This window comes from Bufo gargarizans, chromosome 2, assembly GCF_014858855.1.
Source record: "Bufo gargarizans isolate SCDJY-AF-19 chromosome 2, ASM1485885v1, whole genome shotgun sequence".
Lineage (NCBI taxonomy): Eukaryota > Metazoa > Chordata > Amphibia > Anura > Bufonidae > Bufo > Bufo gargarizans.
The window spans coordinates 667,254,810-667,280,855 of NC_058081.1; the positions used below are offsets into that span (position 1 = coordinate 667,254,810).

At 46.5% G+C, this 26,046-nt stretch overlaps 1 protein-coding gene across 1 annotated transcript in view; it reads left to right on the forward strand.

Annotated features, from left to right (window-relative positions):
* Positions 1-26,046, forward strand: part of TTC12 (tetratricopeptide repeat domain 12) — a 146,549-nt gene that overhangs the window by 113,695 nt on the left and 6,808 nt on the right. The window contains exons 19-20 of the mRNA XM_044278447.1: positions 3,206-3,307; positions 12,903-13,002. Of these exons, the coding sequence (XP_044134382.1) occupies positions 3,206-3,307; positions 12,903-13,002 (202 nt within the window). The remainder of the gene's footprint in view (positions 1-3,205; positions 3,308-12,902; positions 13,003-26,046) is intronic.

Sequence of the window (26,046 nt, forward strand, 5' to 3'; positions counted from 1 at the left end):
GATGGTTCGCTGGGATGAGCAGGCGGAAGAGCCTTTTTCCACTTTGAAGTCAGCCCTGTGCAGGTAACCGGTTTTGGTGACGCCTGACTTCAATAGGGAGTTCGTGGTACAGACAGACACCTCTGAAGTAGGCCTCAGTGCTGTACTCTCTCAGGAAGTCAACAAGGGGGTTGTCTTTCTAAGCCGCAAGCTCACGCCAGGTGAGACCAGGTATAGCATAGTGGAGAGAGAGTGTCTGGCTATCAAGTGGGCACTAGAGTCTCTCCGCTACTATTTGTTGGGGAGAAAGTCCCGCCTGGTGACTGACCACTCCCCTCTCAAGAGGATGAGCCAGGCCAAAGAGAGAAATGCCCAATTCACCAGGTGGTTCCTGTCCTTACAGAACTTTAAGTTCTCTGTGGAACACAGAGCAGGCCGGTTGCAGGGAAATGCAGATGCCCTGTCCCGGGTATACTGTATGGCAGGTGTTCACCCCCTCAGGGTTGAACAAAGGGGGGGGGGTATGTAAAAAGGTACCTGGAATCATCGTGGATGGAAGGTATGTGTCACCGAGGTTCCTGGTCTTGGTGAAGTAAGAGCTGGTATTTTATGTGTGAGCAGCAGCTATTGCTAATTGGCACCTAAAGATTTAGCATGGCTGTTATAACTGATCCGGGACGGCCCTTACTGGGAGTAGTCAAAGTGCTGGGTGGGTGACTACTCCCCATGTTTCAGAACCAGCACTGCCAGGTGTGTGGATTTACTTCCCTCTGACAGTGGAGCTCAGGAGTCTGTGTGCTGTGAATTGAGGGCTGTGCTGGAATTTAAGGTTTGAGCCAGGCTGAAGGACTCAGGCCCCTCTAAAGGTGAATCGGCCGCCTATGGACTTGATGAGGCTAAATGTGACTTTTATTGTTTATGGACTTTCTTTGTGTGTGAACAAATACCAAGCCACCTGAGTTTTGTGACACAGCTTATCTGCATTTTGTTATACACCAATGTGTGAATAAACACCGCTGTTTGATTCAAGAACTGTGTACTTTGCCTCTAAACTGCATCCGCTAGTCCTAACTACCAGAGCGAATCCCCACAGGCACTAAACGCTTTTACCACATATAGCTGCAGAAATGAACAGAGTATATATTTCTCTTTTTCCACAGATATAAGCCACTAAAGGCTTTTCAACATAACACTTGCACCCCTACAAAAAATTACTGGAATGACAGAGCTGTATAACGGCTATTTGGATCCCCAAATAATCTTTCCCTGCACTTGTAAATGGTATTTTTTTCACAATGATGTTTTCTTTATGACTCTCCCTAGCCCCTGCAACGTCTGTCCCTGCACTAAGATGGTGTGAAATGATTCCTCCCTATCCTTATCGTGCACTTATAAACCGCTTTGTTTTTCACAATCATGTATTCTTTATCACTCTTCATAGCGCCTGAAACGCCTGTCCCTGCACTTAGATGATGTGAAATGATTCCTCCCTATCCTTATCGTGCACTTATAATATCTTTTTTTTTTCACAATGAGGTTTTCTTTTACTCTCCCTAGCGCCTGCCTAAACGTCTGTCCCTAAACAAAGTACAATGGTGAAAGGCAGAATCTAAGATGGTCGCTGTATTTATAGGGCTGTGACATCACCGGGCTGGCCGGCTGGCTGCATGGCATTATGGGTCATCCCGCCTTCCCAGAGTTCCTTGCCCCATGTCCTCACATGTGTAGCTGCCGATTTAGCTGCCATTGTAGCCACCATGTTAGGAAAAATTGCGATTCGTTACCATGAAGCGCGAGGAAATTTGCATTTGTTCAGAATCAATTTTTTCCTGAAATTCGGAACAAATTCGACTTAGTCAGCTTCGATTCGCTCATCTCTAATCACTAATGATGATGCTACATAGAGTAAAGTAGTAACAATGAGCAAATCATTTTTAAAGGGGTTAGCCTAGGATGAATATAAAAAATAAAAATCGTACATAATCTAGTACATGACAACTGTTATGCAAGCGGGTGTGTAGCCACTGCGCCACTGACTGACTATACTCTGGAGGGGCATGACTAAGCAACTACCTGGTCTTCACTAGAGCCTCTGATGGTGAGGATAGGCTTGGGCCATTAGGGTAGTGGCCAGGTGCCACTCCAGAGCAGTCCCCGAGTCAGTGGCAGCTGACCAGGGGGTCAGAGATACCGGTGCAAGCACCAAGGGGAAGTACATGGTCAGGAAGTCCGAGGTCAGGGCAGGCAGCGATCAAGCAAGGTCCGTAAACAAAGTCCAAGGTCAGGGGTGGGCGGCAAACAAGCAAAATCTGATAATTCCAAAGTAGGGTCCGGTACACAGCAAAGCAGATCTTCAAAAACACCTTCACACCAGGAACTAGACAAGCTAGTGATCCAGAGAGTTAGTCGTTGATCCAGGGAGTTATTCTGATTGCCTGATTGGAGTTGGGAAGCCCTTAAGTGGGGAAAATTGGCTTCTACCTTGCAGCTTTATTTTTTATTTTTTGCATTCCTCTGGATCAATTTGCAGGATAACAGGCCGAACTGGATGGACAGATGTATTTTACTATGTTACTATGTCAGTGACCATGAGTTGCTCAGGCGCCTTCCTGGGGTAGGAACATCTTTAAATACTTCCTGCAATCCAGCCATAGGCTGGTAAGATAGAGGGCATGTACGTGAGGAGAGACACAGGTATGCAATCCCTAACAAACCGTTCAGGTCTCCAGCAGGAAGTAAACTCTGACATGGAGCACAGAAGCAACAATTAAGCTACCTACTGCCTATGCTTGTCAGCACGGCGCATGGCAGCAGGAGGGAAGGAGGGAGCCTGGCACCTGGGGGTAGGGGCAGCAGCGCTGGCACGGAACACTGGGCTAACAAAAACCTCTTTCTAACAAAGCTAGACCCAGCCCCATGTGGATCCAAAGATCTCCCCATTCATTGGTCTGCTAGATTTATGGGGGGGGGGTGTCCATACTCTGGAAGGTGTCCTGTCTCCTACAGCTAATGGCAGTTGAAGGATAGAACTGAGCATGTGCTTCCGTCTGAGTGAGCAGGACATAAAAATAATAATAACAAATAAAAAGTGATGGTGGAGCTATACAGATAGATTTCAGTGAATAACTCAATAGGTGCTGGTTTGAAAACTGCAGAATATAATTCTTGGGAAAACCCCTTTAATACTGATATTTTGTCATATATGTCATGTTTTTTCTTTCTGCAGAGATCCGTGGGCATTCTCAGCAGGGTTCTCCCACAATGCACCACAGCAGTAGAACTGTCCGTACAAGAAGGAATTGTGAAGAAACTAATCAAATTGCTTAAGGTATAAATTCTGTCTGATAAGAAATTGTATAATTGGATCACATAGATAATGGGTGTGATATCTCTTACTTAATATACGCCTGCCACTGCAAGGAAGCCATGGGAAAGGTCTCATATGTTGTGGGTTTATTATAGATAACAGGATGTATTTCGCATTGGGACTAGCTCTAGAAAACACTTCTGGGTCGCATAGATAGTTATATAATTAGGTGCGGTGCTGATGGAATTGTGTCATATGAGGTGGGCACATACGGCAATTCTCATCAAATGGACACCGGGAGGTCACCTGTCATTGCTGTTGGAATTGATGGGAGATTGTTAGAATGAATCTGTTTTCTACGTTGCCTTGAGCTGATCAATCAAAGAACTGATGGTTTTTACTATGCAACAGAACATGCCATTAAAAGTGAATTACAGTTTATTTACAAAAATCAATAGTTATCCCCGTATGGCAATAAATCATGACTGGTTCAGGGGGGGCCCTTTTTTGGGAGCATCCCCATTGTCCTAGTTTCAGTAGGCTCCACTACTGTCTGAAATACTGGTGCGTATTTGAAGCTTACTGGATTGGTTCAAGTAGTCACATCACACAGTGACAAGCCATGTGATATTTCCACCCTATTAAAGTGGTTATCTGGGCTCTCCTATATAGATGGCCTAGGTCAGTGATGGCTAACCTTGGCACTCCAGCTGTGGTGAAACTACGACTCCCAGCATGCTCCATTCATTTCTATAGAGTTCTGAGAGCAGCCAAGCAAGGGGGGCGTCTTGGGAGTTGTAGTTTTACCACAGCTGGAGTGCCAAGGTTAGCCATCACTGGCCTAGGTCATCATTATCAGATTGGCGGGGGTCCGACACCCCCGCAGATCGGCTGTATGAGGAGACGGCTTGCGCAGTGCGCACATGCTATCTTCCTTCTCGCTGCTGCTTTGCCATAGACATAGCATCAGCAGGAAGAGAAGGTAGACAGCACATGCACATTGTGTGCGCCGTCTTCTCATGCAGCTGATCATGGTGGATGTTGGGTGTCGCACGGTGCTTGCATGGACGTCTGTTATCTCACTATTATGCAGCACACGAGCCATGTCCACTGCCGTGTTTGTCGCGCCAGAATTGATAGACCCTGCGATGATCCGACTTGTTGACTCTGATATTTTGCCTGAACGTCCATCTCTTGGCTTTGGAATGGATGGAGGGACTTCATTTTGAGATGTTCCACCTCTCATGGCACTCCTATGATGCAGTTTGGCAATTTTCTTGGCCGAGATATCACTATCGATGAGCTGGATGATGCTGTTTCTCTTTTCATGGCAGCTCTTAGATTCGAACCAATAATCAACGGAATAACACACTGAGCTATTAGGGAATGTGAGAACAGGTTGTAATTTGTAGTAGACAAGAAGAAAAAGATTGTTCAACCACCAGGAGCAAAACAGTAAGAATGCAGTTACATGACAAGAATCTGCCTAACTAATCATATGCTAAATAGTTGCAAGTCCAGGATGATTGTCTATAAAATGATGGTAGTCATAGTAGCTGTAGTGGATGGTGAGATATGGAGCCTGGAAGTCAAAAGTTCAAAACATTGCTACCCTTTTGCTCGTCAGTCTATTCACTTTATCATTCACAATGGGCTTTCACTTCATAAACTGCATTAAAAAAAACCTGAAAGTATAAACTAATCCTCAAGGTCCTTTTACACAGACCAATAATCAAGTCAATTATCAAGGATGAGCATTTGTAGAAAGGTGCCAGAAATCACCCGTTCATTTATTCATCTGATAATTGTGTCTTTCAGACGGCACCAAAAATCATCGCTTCTGTTAATCCGGGATCAGCTTCCCAGAAACAATGAATCTGTATGTGGATGAGTGCAATAATGATCACTTGTCCCCATACAGAGAATATGATTGCTGCATCTAAATGTAACTCTCACCACCTCTGATAATCAGGCAATTATCAGTAATGAACAGTTTGTTTCCGATAATTGCCTGTAGCATCAATGGGTGTGAAAGGACCATTAGTCTTCCTGATACTTGTATCTCATTATAATAATCACAGGAGAGGACCACAGACCTTTTATATCACAAAAATGACTAATGTCTCAGCCTGCAGATCTACAGCATGCATTAAGTAGACAACTAATTCTCGAAGCAAGTACGGTCGTAGTTAATAGGGAAGAAAGAGCAATGTACTGTATGAGCACGTATCTTCAGCACATAGATACATCTTTTAAGTGACATTATTATTGGCTATATCTTTCACAAGAACACGGCAGAAATGTGTAACTTAATTGCACGTCTCTTCTTTTCAATTAATTATTTAATAAATGTCCGGAGATTCATATTTAATGATTTCTTCTAGAAAAGTGGAAAGCAGCTACAGGATCTGTCTAACGTGCAACATCTTAATTATTCATATAGACTTCTCTATTATTCCAAAGTTGTGCTCCTGCACACGATCTCTGAACCTGCACGGCTCCGCACAGCCTCTGTACTGCTCCACAGCTCTGTTGAGCATCTTATGTATAGAGATATTTTTACTTCCAGGAGAGGATGCCTCCATACATACACCATTCACTGAAACTTGGAATGCTGGAGGAATCTGGAAGAATACAGAGAAGTATTATAATGGCTCTGTACAAGGAGAACCATCATATGTAAGGCTTAGCCTGATGTCAGAGCCGGTATGGAGACACAATATCTGAGCCTCCATACTCCAGAGACATAGGAAGATCATACATAGCCATACTACAGAGATATTCTTCTCTTCTCTATATTATGAATACATAGTCCATCTGATTGAGTAAAAAAAAAAAACATTTCTGATAGCTTTCTCTAGACAGGATATGATTGCTATGGATCCATCATGGGGCCATATTATGACCATGTGCATGACCTCCCACCCATTACCGTATGTGGGAGAAGTGAAGACAGTGGTGCATGTTCACTTGTCCTAAACCTCGCTTACACGAAAAAAGTAAAAAATAAATAAAACTTGTATCAAAGTCAATCAAGTGTCTTAGACCCAGACCCATAATGGCTTCTGGTAGTGGATTTAGGATTAAACATATTAGCTAATCTAAACAGTGGAAGCTTCAAGAATGGGAAGGAAAGCTTGGAATTAGACAAAATGTGGTATTTAGACGTCAATTAGACACAGCAGAATCCATAAAGCTGTGTTTTTTATTCAGTACTGCTCAAGCAGTAAGCTGATGACTGGAAAGTTGTCTTCTGGCAATACATTTCCACTGAAGTGCCTGAGCTCGGGATATGTAGCGTTACATGCTGGTTATTCATATTAATTATTATTCATATTAATTGGCAAATGTACTGCATGAATGCCTTAGGTTCTGGCTCATAGAGGATGGTCCCATTCAGATTACCTTGTTTTCTGACATCCATAAATATCCTAATAGGGCATATGGACAGGAGTTGTCTTCATGGTGTAAGATGACAGCCAGATATAGTAATGCTTTATGCATGAAGAGGGCATTGGCTATTTGTTCAGTCCCACTAGATTAACCATCACCTTACTCCCAACCCCTCCCCCTAACCCATAGAAATAAACACACCACACCACTGCTTGGATTTAATCGGCCACAGCAGCCGTTTATTGAATAAATACAAAATATATAACATAGGTTAACCAATGACGAGGGAGGTCCTAGAAGCCCCAATAACTTCATAACACTGGAACACCTGCGTCACCATCTTGCCCCCAGCCGTTGAACCCAACTCGGAGGCAGCAACTGATGGACGCGTAATTAGTTCCTACCAGCTCCTCAATGAGAGTCCAGCCCCTCCCGCGGGGCCCTCCCATCCTCAGGTACCACCATATTCCTCCACTTCAAGGACCTCCCCCGCCTCCAAGAACGCGCAGCTTGACCCCCTCAACCCTGCGCGTCCCTCCACATACGTAAAGCTATTTCAACACCACCCTGGAGCCCCAGAGACCACAAATCCATCCCCACCGCATTCAGGTGCACTCCATCTGCTCTCCAAAATGCACCCTCCCCCTTCTCCAATATCTCATGCCGCACCACAACCCCGCCATTTCTCGCCATAAACCGGCCCACTGCCCTATTTACCTTGATCCGTGCCTTATTAAGGCTCTCCACTGACCTCGCACCCCTCCAAGCCTTCCGCGGAACAATGTCAGACCAGACTGTGATCACCCCTGGAAACAACGCCCAGATCCTAAGCAAGTCAAACTTAACGTCACAAACCAATTCCCTAAAAGGACGCTTGCCTAAGTCATTCCCCGCCACATGCAAAACTAACACATCCGGAGGACGATCCAACCACACAAAATGATGCACCTCCCGCAACACTCCGCCCCACAACATACCTCTCACACCTAACCACCTGACCGTAGCCAACTCCGGACTAATACCCAACTGTCGCCCGCTCGGCCTCACATCCGCTCTGATCGCACCCCAAAACACATAGGAGTGCCCTAAAATCCACACCAAAGCCGCCGTCGTCCGACCTGTGAACACAAAAGAACAAAATTAACACCAAACTACCACCCACAGTACTACTACAACAATGCAGGCCGCACATACGATCTAAAACGCACCGACTCCCAACGCCCAATCCTCCTAATCACCTCCTCACTGGCGCCTAACCTGGCTGCCTCAGTCGCCGCCCCAATTCTGAACGAATGACCAGAATAATCCTTGACCGGCACACCCAAAACCTTTAAACATTTTTTAAAGACCGCCAGAAACTGAAATCTAGACAAAAAGGAACCATCCTCATGCCTAAGAAAAGGAACCTCGTCCCTCTGCAGACCCGCACCATAAGACCCTGCACACCGCACCGGGCACATACTACACCCTGGTACCGAAAACAACGTGAAACGCTGCCCCCTACCCTCCTGATCCGTTTTTGACCTGCGAATCCAGACAGACAACCTATCCCCCGCTAACTCGACATCCTCACTCCTAAGCCTCCCCGCTCTATGAACACTGTCACACACCAACTCCCCCAAGCGGAAGGCACCGAAAAACGCCAAAGCAAACACAGCCTTAAACAGCCCCAGCTCCCACCCGGAGCTACAAATACAACTCAACTTATCACCCATTTGCACCAACAACTCAAAAGACACCGGCCTCCGACAATCCAGCACCCTGCCTGCACCCCTGCGCCATCCCTTCAAAACCTGCCGCACCAAAAAACTTAGTCAAATCCTGTAGCCCCCGCAACTTAAAACCAAACGCTACACCCACAATAAAATGATTCACCTTCGACACCGACCACCCCTCGCTCTTCAACTGCCCCAACAACATCAACAACCTCACATCACCATCCCCTACCCCAGCCCCCCAAGTCCCATTCCAAGTTTCCCAGGTCGTCCACGCCTTACCATACTCCCTCCAAGTACCCGGACTCAACGAATCCCTCAACATCCCCATCACTTCTCCTCCAGGATCCCCCACAGCCACGACGGACACTCCAGACCCTCCGCCTCCGCTTCTGGCGCTAGAAGCTGGAACCGCTCCCACTGTAAACGAGAAAGAGAATCCGCCACCGAATTAGACACTCCAGCAACATGTTCCGCCACCAACCACATATTAATCGACAAACATCGCAATACCAGAAACTGCAACAGCTTAACCACCGGCGGAGAAGATGCGGACAAACTGTTGATAGCCTGAACCACCCCCAAATTGTCACAATGAAAGCGCACCTTCCTGTTTTTCAATGTCTCACCCCACAACACCACCACCATCACAATGGGAAAAAGTTCTAACAAAGCCATGTTCCTCACCCACCCACGACTTACCCACGACTCCGGCCACACGCCCGCACACCATTGTCCCTGGCAATAGGCCCCAAAACCCACCCCCCCCACGCGTCCGTATATAACTCAAACTCCACACTATCACATAACTCCGCCATCACCAAAGAACTACCATTGTACCGACCCAAAAACTCCGCCCACACCCTCAAATCCCCTTTTAACTCCTTACGTAACCTGATAAAATGATACGGCGCTGACACCCCAGCCGTAGCCGCGGCCAACCTTCTACAAAAAATCCTACCCATTGGCATAATTTGACAAGCAAAGTTCAATTTACCTAACAATGACTGCAAATCCCGCAACCTAATCTTCTCCTTCCCTATGGCCCTATCAATCTCCTGACGAAAATCCACCAACTTATCCTGGGGAAGCCTACACTCCATCCGCTCCGTATCTATAACAATCCCCAAAAAACACAATTCCGTCACCGGACCCAATGTCTTCTCCCGCGCCAACGGTACCCCAAAACGCGCAAAAACCGACTGCACCGTGTGCAGCAACAAAGAACAAACCCGTGAATTCGCCGCCCCCAAACACAAAAAATCGTCTAAATAATGGATAACGGATGAACAACCTGAAACTTCCACCACTACCCATTCTAGAAACGAGCTAAAAGTCTCAAAATACGCACACGAAAGAGAGCACCCCATCGGCAAGCACCTATCCACAAAATATTCCCCATCCCAAAAACAGCCCAACAAACCCATGCTCTCCACGTGCACCGGCAGCAAACGAAACGCCGCCTCCACGTCAACCTTAGCCATCAACGTCCCCCGCCCCAACCGCCTCACCCATTTTACAGCCGCATCAAAGGAAGTGTAGACCACCGAACAAAGTTCAAGATCTATACCATCATTGACCGACGCCCCTTTTGGGTAAGACAAGTGATGAATGAGCCGAAACTTGTTCGGCTCCTTCTTCGGCACCACTCCTAATGGAGACACCCTCAACTCCGGGATCGGCGGTTCCTTGAATGGACCCGCCATCCGCCCCAACTCCACCTCCTTCCTCAGCTTCTCCGCCACCACTCCCGCATGAACAAGCGCAGACCTAAGATTCTTAGGAACAATAGGCCCCGCCGTAACAACCGATGGAATACGAAAACCAAACCTAAAACCATCCCCCAACAAAACAGCCGCAACCTGATCCGGATATCTATCTAGAAACCCCTGCATCTCTTCCACCCGCACCGGCGTCCGTCCCTTTTCCAGCACCATCACCCCCCCTATTCCTACCCCCTTTGAAGCAACGGTTAGCTCCATGGGCTCCCCCACACCCCGTGCACTTGTACTTAAATTTGCACTTGGCCCCAAATCTGCAATTTCCTTCATTAAAAAGGAAACACAACCCTCTTGCCGATGCTGCTGCCAAAGCACCCGGGGATGACCCCCCGGACTCCCCCCGAAAGGACTGCCCAGCCCTAGGAGGCGCCGTCACCCTTAACCACAACCCAATATCCTTATGATCCCACCGGATATCAGGTCTCACCGCCTTACGCTGCCGGAACTGCTCATCGTAACGGAGCCAACCCACACCACCATAAACCCTATAAGCTTCCCCAATAGCCTCCTGGTAGCAAAACAGCGCCGAACAACAATCCGGCGACCTTTCCCCAATGACACTTGCTAATATGGCAAACGCCTGTAGCCAATTAGCAAAAGTACGTGGGATCAATCGATGCCGACGCTTATCCTCATCCTCCTTTTTCCCCTCCTCCTTCTTACCCCTATCCAGGTTAAACCGTTCCAATGGGAGCAGCGAGAATATTTCCACATACTCTCCCTTCCAGATCTTTTCCCTCACTTCCTGCTTCAAATGAACCCCCAGCGGCCCCTCAAAGCATACGTACACCTCACCGCGAGCCCTATCATCCAACCTCTGCACCTCCTCCTCACCCCCCGCCTGCGTTTCCACCGACACCGACCCCGCCGCAACCCCTTGCGTCCCTGCCCCTGACCCCGGCACCACTCCCCACCCCGGCAACGGAGACCCAACGCCGGCCCCCATACCAGACAACCATCCCGCCAATCCCCCCAAAAACTGCCCCAAACCCTTACCAAACTCACCCATGGACCCCCCCCCCCAGCAACCGGGAAACCCTGCGCTAACATGGAGCCCCAAGCAATCTCACCAGGCACCACGGGCGCTGTGACTCCCGCTGCCGTAGATCCTGACTCCCGCCGCACGGACACTTCACCGTCATAGCTCCTGGACGTCGACGGCTGTTCCTCCTGGACCACCTGCACGACCCTCTGCACCACTGCTGGACGGACACCGGGACGAGACCGCGGCGCCCACCACGGCAAGGGGACCTTCTTCCATACTGCTTAGATCTTCTCTGGACCTGCGCTGGTATTTGTCTCCACCCAGTGCAGCCCGAGGAACCCGGATGTCATCTAGAAGCCGAGTGGACCGCCTGCCAGAGGAAGGACTGGGCCGGTCCGCCATTCCTGATCCAGAATCCGGTGGAACTGCCGCAGGGAGCGGGGGAAGGGGCGTCCCGCTCCTCTCAAGGCCCCGCCGTGTATTGGGATTCCTCCCGCGGCGAGAGCGACTCGCAGAAGGCTGAGCGGACGCTCTCCGCCGCCGAGGGTCCGCAGGGGGGCTCCCTACTCGGCGCCGGGCCCGGGGGGTGATTTCAGGGCTTAGGCGCGCCGGTGGAATGCTCCGCCACGGCCGGGTAGCCCGAACAATGGGGGTAGCCACAGGAGCAGGTGAAACTATACACGCACCAACCTGCTCCTGCAGCCAGCCAGGCCCCCGCACCTCCGCTTCACGCCGCAACCTCTCCAGCATCTCCTCCACCGTCATGACAGGCGCCGACATCATACCGTCCGTTTCAGTCCCCTGGCCACACTGCTCTTGCTTCCACCTTCTTCCTCTCTCTCCGCTCTGGCCGCACCCCCCGCTGCCCTAGCAACTCGCGCCTCTTCCCCGATCCCGCCCCCACTCACATTTGACCCTTTCCTCACCTGTTCCTTCACCGCCAAGCCCCTTCATGCACGTCCTCCCCCACCGCTGCGCTCCTGTCCGGCCTGACTGACAAGGGGGGACATTTTGATCACTGCTTGAAAAAGTGGCGAACAGGGCATCAGACCCCCTAAATTAAATTTTTATGTAAGTGGGGCATGTGCCAAATTTTGTGACTTTTTAACTGCCAGTTTGAAGAAGCATAGGGACTGATAAATGTCCTCTATGGAGTCTGTTCCCCAAATCTACACAGAAGTGTTATGCAACTGAAGTTAGTTTAGTTCTTTCAAAAGAAACCCTCCATAGGGGAATACCTCAATGTCACAAAAAGGCTTCAATGACCATACAGGGTGGGACAGGAACAAATACAGTCCGTCCCCAGCCATATGAGCCTTTGATCTGATGTATGGACTTCTTTAGGTTTGTATCACACACTGAACCCCAAATGACAAGAACAGTGGCCGTTTATCACATTTTCATTGCCCAGCGAAGCATTCCTGACAGCAGCCGTACCATATGTTCTCACTACCGCCGATTTGAAAACCTCTCATATACATGGCAGACTGAGCTATCTTTTTCTCCACTGCCAACAAATACACATACATGCTATCAAAAAGGAAAGCCATTGCCATTTATACACATGGTATATATTACATGCTCACAGAAAATAGCCTAACATATTGCATGAAGGCAGAGATGGACACAGGAGGAAGGACCACTCTACTTAACACAGAATATAAATGGAGCTATACCCACTGGACACCAGCTTTCATGTTATTTGGTTTCCTTACAGTTTTTTCTTTTGTTCATCTATTTAGGCAGATGGAAAGAAGACCTCACTATATGCAGTGAAGGTGCTTGCAGTATGTACCAAAGAGGATACGCAAGCACAAAAGGAAGTTTTCAAGTATGATAAAAGTAAGTGTAACCTGGGTCTATTGATCTAACCTCATCATAGAAACCATTTTGGCTAACCATGACGATAATATATTTAAAGGACCCTTATCTTAGGATATAATGACACGGAATTATCTGCAATTGCTTGTTATATTGTGTATTATGTTTTATATAATGTTTTATGTTCTGACATGTACTCCAGCAGAGGAAATATGGTTGGCAGGAACAGGGCTAACCACCCTATCCCTCCCCTCATGGTAGCAGTGGGCTGGTCCTACGTCTTGTAAGGACATGCTTGAACTCCTTTCTGAAAGGACCGTAACCAATTCTCCTGTAAGACTTTCATTCAGGTTAAGAACACTGCTTTCAAAGAACGTCAATGTGCCTAGACAGCTGATCGATCAGCAAAACCACAGCTTTACAGACCCTGCTGCAGGTCAGAAACTATGGCTTAGACAACCATCACTCAGACCACTTCTTGGCCAGTCTAACTTCAGACCTGTATCACTGTGTGGACACCTATATCTACAATTATCTGCAAGTGCCATTGAATTGTCACCTAACCAGCCACCATACCTCATCACCTAGTGACTGAAATTGCACTTTGTACCGACTACTACTGGATGTTCCTTAAGTTATATTTTGCACTAAGTGAAGAGAGACTTTCATACTTTTACTTGTGGCCTGATTTGTCAAACCACCTTTCCACTGCACTGATCCCCATGGAGCAATGTCCAGAGTGAATACATCTTGACACAACACCACATCAGGGCCACTACCACTCCCATCCTCTGCATGGGCTCCTCAGGGGCTCACTGCTCATGCAACCACTAAATGGCCTAAATGGTCTGTGCCCAATCCCTCTCAGTGAATGAGATGCAAGTGGGCTTGCGTTAAGCAATTTCTGCACATCAAGCAATTTTTACACATTTTATACCATAAACACTGCAATGTGCTGTGGTATATACGGAAAATAATGTCACAGGGCTACATGGATATAGCCTGTATTAAATATTGAAATAGTGTTAAAGTCACCTCTTATTGGGCTAAGTGATATGCCTTTATGGAAAAATGCGTTGTCTCAGGATAGAGTACCTTTACTACCTACCTTGAAGATGATCATACTAGTGTGATCGAGCACCAAAGTGCTCCGATGCTTGAATAGAACACTTTGGGATGCTTGGGTGCTCTACAGAGCACCAAAGCACAATGGAAGTCAATGGGAGAACCAGAGCCTTAAACCAGGCACCCCCTGCTCTGAAGAAGGGAGGGTGTCTGGTTCACAGGAAAAGGACCGAAATTGATGGAAACACCACTGAAATGGTTCAGAAACAGCATGGGGAGGATGTCTGGATGCATCTTGGATTCCCAGGTTGCTGCTGGGAATAATATTGTCTGAGTAGTACACCACTTTTACAAATTGACAATAATACGCAGAAAACCGAAGATAAAATCGATTTTAGAGGAAAAATTGTTAGAAAACATTATTTCCTGTATATTTACTTGTATATAAAGTGAAAGTGCTGCCAAAAATTACAAGGAAGAGGCACTCCGATACAACCTGTATATCACATAAAGTTGAGCCTCACTCACATTTTGGTACTATTGTTCAGGTAGTGGGACTCCTACACTCATAAACCCTATGCACTAAGTGAAAGGGCTGCGAAAAATTACAAGGAACTCCAATACACCCTTTATTACACATAAAGGAGGGCATCATACACACCCTTGAAAAATTATGATTGATGTCCAGCTTGGACACCCAATAGTTGTAAGGCATAGAGGGATCATTGAGGACGCTGACACGGTCTGCTACGTACTCCTTCACCATCTTCCAAAACTTTTCCCTCTTTGTGACACTAGGAAGCGCACCAGGGTGAGGGTGCTGACGGGGTGTTATGAAACTGTCCCAGGCCTTGGAGAGTGTTGCCCTGCCTCTGTTGGTACTGCTGTGTTTTCCCCTTGTCTCCTCTTTTCGATTGCCCAAGGAACTATGCACTCTGCCACCAGAGTTGTCAGCTGGAAGTGTTTGGAGCAATTTTTCCACAAGGACCTTCTGGTATTGCACTATTTTGCTAGTCCTCTCCACCACAGGAATGATAGATGAGAAGTTCTCTTTGTAGCGGGGGTCGAGAAGGGTAAACAACCAGTAATCGGTGTTGGACAAAATGCATATAACACGGGTGTCACAGGAAAGGCAGCATAACAATAAAGTCAGCCATTTGTGCCAGAGTTCCAACAGACAAGACTTCGCTGTCCTCATGAGGAGGATGACTCTCAATCTCCTCATCCTCTTCCTCCTCTTGAGGGTGGTCTGGCTATCACCCTGTGTACTGTCTTCCCCCATTTCTACCTCTTCCACATGCAAAGTGTCCTCCTTCATTGTGAGCAGCGAGAGTTTCAGTAGACACAGAAGTGGGATGGTTACTCTAATAATAACGGCATTGCCATTCACCATCTGTGTTGATTCCTCAAAGTTGCGTAAAGCCTCACAGAGGTCAGACATCCATGCCCACTCGTCGCTTTTGAAGAGCGGAAGCTGACTGGAAAGGTGACGACCATTTTGCAGCTGGAATTTCACTACTGCCCTCTGCTGCTCACAAAGCCTAACCAGCATATGGAACGTGGAGTCCCAGCGTGTGCTCACGTCGCTGAACACTCAGTGAGCTGGCAATTGCAAGACCGGCGGCAGCTGTAGATGACTTTCGGAAAAGGGCACACACGCGGCGCACCTTCAACATTAGCTCAGGCAAATTGGGGTAGGTTTTGAGAAACCACTGAACCACTAAGTTGAACATGTGGGCTATGAATGGTATGTGTGTGAGCTTGCTGAGCTCCAAAGCCGCCACCAAGTTACTGGCCAATATCAGACACAACCATGCCTAGTTGTAGGTTGAGTGGCGATAGCCACAGCTCAGTCTGGTCTCTTATACCCTGCCACAGCTCTGCAGCGGTGGGCTGTTTGTCACCTAAGCAAATTAGTTTCGGCAGAGCCTGTTGCCGCTTCCCTACTGCAGTGCTACACTGCTTCCAACTACTAACTGATGATTGACTGGTGCTGCAAGATAAGAATTCAGAGTTGGAAGTGAAGGAGGAGGTGGAGGAGGAGAAGGGGGGTTGCAGCCACTAATGTAGGTGCTGGCGGAAATCCTAATGGAAGTAGGTCCCGCAATCCTTGGCGTCGGTAGCACCTGTGCCATCCCAGGGTACAACTCGTTCACAGCCTCCACAACATTCACCCAGTGTGCTGTCAGGGAAATGTAACGTCCCTGGCCAAAAGCACTTGTCCATGTGTTAGTCGTTAAGTGGACCATCCCAATAACTACATTGGTCAGGGCACGGGTGATGTTATGGGACACATACTGGTGTAAGGCGGGGACGGCACACCGGGAAAAATAGTGGCGGCTGGGGACTGAATAACGAGGGACGGCCGCTGCCATCAGGCGGCGGAAAGCCTCTGTGTCCACAAGCCTAAATGGCAACATTTCCAGGGCCAGCAATTTGGAAAGGTGCGCATTTATCGCTATGGCCTGTGGGTGGGTGGCTGGGTATTTGCGCTTTCGTTCAAAGGCCTGGGGTATGGACATCTGTACGCTGCGCTGGGACACAGAAGTGGATGTGCTAGCTAATGGTGTTTGCGAAGGTCCAGGTGCATGGCGTGAGGCATCCGGGTCTGCGTCTTCGACAGGGGATTGGCCAGCACGTAACACAGGGCAAGAGGAGGCAGTGGTGTGACCGGCATACACGGATTGTGGACCCAGGCGTTCAGCCCACCTATTAGAGTGCTTTGATGCCATGTGGCGGATTATGATGGTGAGTTTGCTAGTGTTCATGTCCCTGCTCATTTTGGTACGGCACAGGTTACAAATGACAATTCTTTTATCGTACGCAATTTCCTCAAAAAAGTGCCAGACTGCGGATCATCTAACCCTTGGCAAGGGAGATTGCCGCAAGAGGGTGCTTCAGTGAACAGTTGCAGGCCTGTTTGGTGTGGCCCTCCTTCTCCATTTTGCCACCTCACTGATTCTTCCAGCCTGTTGCGGATCCCCCCCCCCCTCCGTACTGCTATCCTCGCTTGGCTTGCCACCATCCCAGGTTGGGTCAGTGATTTCATCGTCCATCACATCCTCTTCCACTTCCTCACTCTGGTCATCCTCCTTACTTGACCTAACAAGAACCTCACTTATTGACAACTGTGTCTCATCCCCATCATCAACCTCTTGAGACACTAATTGCCGTTGACTTATTGGCAACTGTGTCTTATCATCATCATCCACCTTGTGAAATACTAATTGCCGTTCCCGACCGTCATCTTCTTCTGACTGTGAATGCTCAAGAGTTTGGGAATCAGTGCACAAGATCTCCAAATCAAGGAATTGCGCTGAAAAGAGCTCCTTGGAATATCTGAGTGTGGGATCACTTGTTTGCCAAGACTCTCCATGGTGGCAGGAATAAGGATCAGGGTGAGGATTCTGTTGACCAGACTCTTGGCTACTGAGACTGGATTTTGTGGAAGACAGGGTGGTGCTTAACCGACTGGAAGCATTATCTGCTGCAATCCAACCGACCACTTGGTCTCACTGATGTGACTTTGACTGGGACATGAAGCTAGGTATAGTGGATGAGTGTTTCTTGTTCTCTGGCAGCAAGCACAGTTTCACTACGCCCAGGGCCACGGCCTCTGCATGCACCATCAGCAGCACGGCCACTTCCCCATCCCTTGCTGCTCGCTTTGAGCATATTAAACGGTATATATGCTTGCAAGTATGTCACACGTGCAGTAGTGCAAGTTTTGTAAGTGTATGCGCAAATAAATACACTGAATGTCACAGATATTTAAAATGCGCAATTGTCATACAGGAGATGCAGTTCAGGAAATGTCGCTGTCACCAGTGGCTAAGAAAAAATTACTCTGAATGACACAGATATGTAGGATGTGCAAACGTTATACAGCAGATGTACCGCAGGTAATGTCGCTGTCACCAACGACTAAGAAAAAATTACACTGAATGACACAGATATTTAGGAGATGTAGCGCAGGTAAAGTCGCTGTCAGCAGCGGCCAAACAATTGCGCTGAATGTCTGATATTTAGGATCTGCAAATGTAACACAACAGATGTAGCAGAGGTTGTGTCACTGTCAGCAACGGCCAAACAATTGCACGCAGTTTAGCGCAGGTTGAGCTAATAATATATATTGCAGCCAGATAAAACAATAGTTCTTTAAAAGGAATTTTGGGTCTCTAACACCTTTCAACAGTAAAGCCCGCCTGACAAAAAAAAATCCTGTCCATACACCATCTGTCCCTTCTGCTGCAGCTCTCCTTGACTAAGACTGAGCCGAACCACGTGTCATTGGGTGCTATTTAGCACCCGATGACGCGTTCCGGACAGCCAATCACTGTAATGCCAGTAACCAACATGGCTACAGATTACAGTGAGTGCCAGTACTTCCCCTCACGTTTATTGACTGTGTAGAAGCCAACAAACGTGCGGGGAGGAAACTTGAGCATTGCCTTCGAGCACAAGCGTTGTTCGGCCGAACACCGTGATGTGCCGAGCATCGCGATGCTCGAGTCAAAATGGTGTTCGGCCGAGCATTCTCGCTCAACACTATATCATATACATTATATTGGCTGATCCTACTGATTTTGAGAGGACTGACCTTTGAGTGTGTATTGGGGACCTCCCAACTCTCTTCATGTAGCAGATTTTGGTGGAACTTAGGCAGTTGGTTTTGAACATATCTGCGGGAGATAAGCTGGTAACTGAGTTGTCTGAAAACAATTTTCACCCCTTTTCCAATCCATACATGCTTGGTCAAGTCTAGAGAACATATATCTAAAGGGGAAGTAGGTATCTATGATCTCTGTCTGGGGTGGACCCTGTTTAAGCTGCCAGTAGACTAAGCATTCCACAAAGGGTTATAAATCTACTCAATCTGATTGCCGATGCAGACATTTATCTATTTTCTGTCTTCTTTGCACATAATTTATCATTCGATGCTACCAAGTAATTCAAAAAAACTGAGTAAGAGCAAAAGAGCAAACTTCCTAATTAATTATTGAACCCAAAGGTAGCTGAACTTAGTCTTCTCTTTATTTGTCTTTCAATAGAGTGCAACTGCATAAATACATACATTTTTAACCAGTTACTTGTATAAAATTTCACTTTTTATAAAATTTTATTACTTATTCTCTTCATGACATCCACAGAAATTCACGCAAACCTTCAAGCAAGATGTTTAAGGCTCCCTGAGAGACAGATGTAATGTGTATGATAACACTTACTGTCATGGTTGTATAGACCTTGGTGGGAAACCTGTGCCTCTCCATCTGTTTTGAATTAGATTTCCCAGCACGCTCTATCAGTTGACCGTGCTCTGTGTCGAGCGTTACTATTTTTGACAGTATGCTTTGCATGTTAGGATTGTATAGCACCTGGAAATCCATAGTGTGTCTGACAATGCCTTATGAGAAGATTTATCATGACTAGTGAAGTTTGTCCAGTTACAAATGTGTAAAGTGAAACATTGAAGGAATATTTACTTTTTTCGTGGCAAACTTTGCTTAGAAACAAACTATTTTAACCCCTTAAGGATCGAGGACGTACCGGTACGCCCTATTTCCCGAGTCCTTACGGACCGAGGACGTACCGGTACGTCCTGACTTAAAAATGTAATTCCGGCGCCGCGGGGGTTAATCGGAACGGGATTTCGGCTGAAATCATTCAGCCGGCATCCCGTAACAACGCAGGGGGGGGGGGTCATTGGACCCCCCCGTATCCGCGATCGCAGAAAACCGCAGGTCAATTCAGACCTGCGGTTTTCTGCGTTTCCGGTCCATTCGGGTGTCCTGTGACCCGATGAACCGGAAAAAGACTGCGATCGGTGGCGTAATTTTACACCACCAATCGCAGTCCGAGGATTTGAGGAGGCGGTGCTGGCCGCCCTGGTGCTGAATGCTGCTGTCCAGGGTGCTGATTGGTGCAGGGGAGAGAGGCGCGAGATTCAAACTTCCTGCACTCCTCTCTCCCCTCCTCTTCCTGTCCAGCACCCTGACCGTGCAGCATCGTCCAGCACCAGCTCCTGTGTCCCCCTAATCGGCATCCATCACCCTCCTGCACCCATCGTAACCCAGGTAGGTTAGGGTCAGTGAGGGAGAGGCACCGTTAGGCAGGGAAAGAAGGGAAAAGTAAGTTAGGAAAAAAAAAAAAAAAAAGTACTTTTATTCCAAACTTCCATCTATCCATCTAACCCTAACCCCCCCTGCCACTTGTCCAAAAACCCAGTGTCAGGCAATACTGGAGTGGGGATGTCCTGTACCAGACCCCACTGTACAGTATGGTCATGATACGTCACCGGTTTGAGGCCATCCGGAAATGTCTACATTATTCCGATAATGCAGCATGTCCACCCCGAGGTGATCCTGCCTATGACCGGCTGTATAAGATACGGCCGGTCATCGATCACTTTGGGGCCACATTTCAGCAGGCCTACGTACCTGGAAGGGAGGTCGCGGTTGATGAGTTTCTCGTTGCGTTCAAGGGGAGACTCAGTTTCCGCCAATATATTCCCACAAAGCGGGCGAGGTATGGCGTGAAGCTATACAAAATTTGTGAGAGTACCTCAGGGTACACTTACAAATTTCGTGTGTACGAGGGGCGAGATTCCCGTATTCAACCCCCAGAATGTCCCCCCACTCTGGGTGTTAGCGGGAAACTCGTGTGGGACCTTATGTACCCACTGCTGGATAGTGGTTACCACTTGTACGTGGATAACTTTTATACCAGCATTCCCTTGTTCAGGTCCCTTGCCGCCAGATCCACGTTCGCTTGTGGGACCGTGCGGAAAAATCAACGCGGCCTCCCTGCCTACCCCCTCCAGGTACCTATCCCCAGGGGTGAGACCCGTGCACTTACCAGTGGAAACCTGTTGCTGGTCAGGTATAAGGACAAGAGGGATGTCCTTATGCTGTCCACAATCCACGGTAACAGCACCACCCCAGTCCCTGTTCGAGGTACCGCGGCAACGGTCCTCAAGCCCGATTGTATCGTCGACTACAATCGGTATATGGGAGGAGTTGATCTCTCTGATCAAGTCCTCACGCAATATAACGCCATGCGCAAAACCCGGGCATGGTACAAAAAAGTTGCGGTCTACTTGGTGCAGGTTGCCATGTACAACTCTTTTGTACTATCCCGAAGCGCTGGCAGCACAGGGACATTCCTCCAATTCTATGAGGCAGTCCTCAAGGACCTGATCTTTTCGGACCGGGAAAGAGCAGGCCGGAGTACCTTGGGAACTGGAGGCGCCCGGATCGTCCCTGGCCAACACTTTGCAGGTGTGGTCCCCCATACTGGAAAGAAGGGACAAACCCAAAAAAAGTGCAGAGTGTGTCACAAGAGGGGGATACGGAAGGACACCACTACTCAATGTGACACGTGCCCCGATCATCCGGGCCTCTGCATTATCGATTGCTTCAGGGAGTATCACTACTTCCATGGAGTACTACATTTTTATAATCCCCAACAGTTCACTAGAGAACATAAAACACTATGGCTCTCAGACTTTGGAGACACGAAAACAATTTTTCTTTCCCCAAAAAATATTAGTTTTAGTGCAGGCATCCTCAAACTGCGGCCCTCCAGATGTTGTAAAACTATAACTCCCAGCATGCCCAGACAACCTACAGCCATCATCAAGGGCATGGTGGGAATTGTAGTTTTACAACATCTGGAGGGCCGCAGTTTTAGGATGCCGGCTTAGTGTCTCTAAAGTCTGAGAGCCATACATATTGGGCATCGTCGCGTGCGTAAAAGTCGTCGCTATAAAAATAACTTTTTACCAAACGCCTCGGATGAACCGTGTTAAAAATATAAATTAAAAACGGTGCCAAAGTACCTATTTTTGGGCAAAATTTCAATTTAAATCCATTTTGCCGGTAATAAAGCAAGGGTTAACAGCCAAACAAAACTAAACATTTATTGCCCCAATTCTGTAGTTTGCAGAAACACCTCATATGTGGTCGTAAATGGCTATATAGCCGCACGGCAGGGCATGGAACGAAGGGAACTCCATACGGTTTCTGGAAGGCAGATTTTGATGGACATTTTTTTTTTTTACACCATGTCCCATTAGAAGCCCCCCCTGATGTAGCCTAGACTAGAAACTCCAAAGAAGTGACCCCATCTAAGAAACTACACCCCTCAAGGTATTCAAAAGTTACTTTACAAACTATGTTAACCCTTTAGGTGTTCCACAAAACTAAATAGCGAATGTAGAAACAATTTTAGAGTTTAATTTTTTTGTTACATTGCCTCAAAAAAGAGTAATATAGAGCAACCAAAAATCAAATTTACCCCAAAAATAGTCCCAAAACAACAACCACCTTATCCCGTAGTTTCCTAGATGGGGTCACTTTTATGGAGTTTCTACTCTAGGGGTGCATCAGGGGGCTTGAAAGGGTACATGGTGTAAATAAACCAGTCCAGCAAAATCTGCCTTCCAAAAACCATATGACATTCCCCTTCTTCTATGTCCTGCCGTTTAGCCAAATAGTAGTTTACCACCACATATGGGGTGTTTCTGCAAACTACAGAATCAGGGCAACCCATTTTGAGTGTTGTTTGGCAGTTAACCCTTGTTTTACTCCTGGAAAAAATTGATTATATTGGAAAATTTTCCAAAAAATAGAAATTTCAAAATTGTTTCTCCATCTGCCATTAACTCTTGTGGAAGACCTAAAGGGTTAATAAAGTTTGTAAACCCAGTTTTGAATACCTTGAGGGGTGTACTTTCTTAGATGGAGTCACTTTTTTGAAATTTCTATTCTAGGGGTGCAACAGGGGGCTTCAAATGGGACATGGTATAAACAAAACCAGTCCTGCAAAATCTGCCTTCCAAAACCCATATGGTGTTCCCCTCCTTCTATGTGCTCCCGTTCGGCCAAACAGTAGTTTACGACCACATATGGGGTGTTTCTGCAAACGACAGAATCAGGGCAACCCATTTTGAGTGTTGTTTGGCAGTTAACCCTTGTTTTACTCCTGGAAAAAATTGATTATATTGGAAAATTTTCCAAAAAATAGAAATTTCAAAATTGTTTCTCCATCTGCCATTAACTCTTGTGGAACACCTAAAGGGTTAACAAAGTTTGTAAACCCAGTTTTGAATACCTTGAGGGGTGTACTTTCTTAGATGGAGTCACTTTTTTGAAATTTCTATTCTAGGGGTGCAACAGGGGGCTTCAAATGGGACATGGTATAAACAAAACCAGTCCTGCAAAATCTGCCTTCCAAAACCCATATGGTGTTCCCCTCCTTCTATGTGCTCTCGTTCGGCCAAACAGTAGTTTACGACCACATATGGGGTGTTTCTGCAAACTACAGAATCAGGGCAACCCATTTTGAGTATTGTTTGGCAGTTAACCCTTGTTTTACTCCTGGAAAAAATTGATTATATTGGAAAATTTTCCAAAAAATAGAAATTTCAAAATTGTTTCTCCATCTGCCATTAACTCTTGTGGAAGACCTAAAGGGTTAATAAAGTTTGAAAAAACAGTTTTGAATACCTTGAGGGGTGTAGTTTTTAGAATGGGGTCATTTTTGGGAGGTTTCTATTATCTAAGCCTCACAATATGACTTCAAACCTGAACTGGTCCATAAAAAGTGGGATTTTGAAGATTTCTCAAAAATTTCAAAATTTGCTTCTAAACTTCTAAGCCTTGTAACATCCCCAAAAAATAAAATATCATTCCCAAAATGCTACAAACATGAAGTAGACATATGGGGAATGTAAAGTCATCACAATTTTTGGGGGTATTACTATGTATTACAGAAGTAGAGAAACTGAGACTTTGAAATTTGCTAATTTTTCAAAATCTTTGGTAAAAAATGTATTTTTTTATGCAAAAAAAATTAACTTTTTTGACCCAATTTTAGCAGTGTCATGAAGTACAATATGTGACGGAAAAACAATCTCAGAACGGCCTGGGTAAGTCAAAGCATTTTAAAGTTATAAGCACTTAAAGTGACACTGGTCAGATTTGCAAAAAATGGCCTGGTCCTTAAGGTGAAAATGAGCCTGGTCCTTAAGGGGTTAAAAACCAAAAATATTCCATTCTCCTGCAATGACATTAAATGGGTTATCCCCATGATTAACGTAATTTTTTTTTTAAATGAGACATCATATAGTACATGACAATCTCTTTCTAACAAAGCTAGAACCAGCCCTGGACCTCACATGGATCCAGAGATCTCCCTATGCATTGCTGTAATTGCTCTGAAAGATTTATTTCAAGTTGGCAGCTCAGAGGGAGTGTTGTTGCTCAGCGATGTGTCCTTTTTGCTGCAGCTCTCTCCTTATCAGAGCTGAGGGGATGGGTCCTTTCTGCAGCAGCTCTCTCCCTGCAGCTTCTAATAGTAGTCACTGCTGGTGGCATAGAACTGAGCATGTGAGTCCACCTTGCTGAGGTGGACTGAGAAATAAGGAAAAGAACAAACAGCAGGTGGCGCTATACAGATATATTTTGTTGAATAACTCAGTCGCTATTCTATAATTTTTATTCTGTGCAATTACATGAGTATTCAGTTTCAGGTGCGCTGATATAAAAAAAAAATGATGAATATTTTTAGTGGGACAACCCCTTTGACATTAGCCAATTGATATGTTCAAGCTGGTAGGATGTTGAATGCTCACTGAGAGACAATGAAAGGCAGATGTAATATGTGAGATAACCCCTGCCGATTAGATGTTTGTGGAGACGGCGTGCGCAGTGTGCACGTTCCGTCTCCCCTCTCTCTTCCTGTCGCTGCTATGCCCATGGCAAAGCACCTTTCCTTCATACATCTGATAGGCGTTGGTGTTGGGTGTCAGATGCCCACCAATCTGATATCAATTGACCTATCCTGAGGATAGGTCATCAATAGTAAAATCCCGGAGTACCCCTTTAATGTCCCAGTTGTAAAATAAGACAAAAGTGTCTAAATGTGTCCAGCAACACGCACCTAATTTATCATACAGCATGAACCGCTGTGATAAATCTGGTGCATTCTTAGTCTGCCTGTCTAAGTTAATGCTGTGTAAACCTTAGACAGGATCCTTAAATCTACCCCAATATTATAAAAGAGAAAACAGAAGAATAAATATACTGTGGACTTATAACGTGAAATGAGAGGTTTGACCAGGTGTACCACATGTAACATGCAACTCAGCTACAGGTCTGATGGGACTAAAACATTCGGTACCAAGTGATTACGGTGTAGGGGGAAGCTGGAAATAATTCCAACACAGGTTTCTGGGTCAGTACGATCACGACTAAACCAAATTTTTTATAGTTTTAATACTGAAAACATATGGGGTCATTTATCAAACTGGTGTAAAGTAGAACTGGCTTAGTTGCCCATAGCAACCAATCAGATCCCATCTTTCATTTTGACAGCTCCTTTGGAAAATGAAAGGTGGAATCTGATTGGTTGCTATGGGCAACTAAGCCTGTTCTACTTTACACCAGTTTGAAAAATGACCCCAATAATTAGTTTTCTTTTTATCACAATATTCTGATATTCTGACGTTTTCAATAGTTATGTATACAGAGCTGTGTGAGGGCTCATGTCTTGTGGGACGATCTGTAGTCCCTACTGATATCATAAGTAGTGTGTGTGACTTAATTTTTTGGGGGAGGTGATCAATGAAAAAATGGGGAATCAGGCAAGGGCCTAACAATATGCAATCATCATGCAATCATTTCTATTTGGCCTCATGCATACGGCCGTTGTTTTGGTCTTCATCCGAGCCGCAGTTTTTGCGGCTCGGATGCAGACCCACTTTCACTTCAATGGGGTTGCAAAAGATGCTGTGTGCTGTCCGCATCCGTTGCTCCGTTCCGTGGCCTGCAAAAAAAAATATAACATGTCCTATTTTTGTCCGATTTGCTTACAAGCAGGAACCAGGTTTTAAAGACCGTACTTCCACGTACCTGTATAGCAGAGTTCCAGAAAGGGTTAATCATCTTTGCAATGTTTCTAAACCCGATTAGAGTCCACCTGTGTAAATTCAGTTGATTG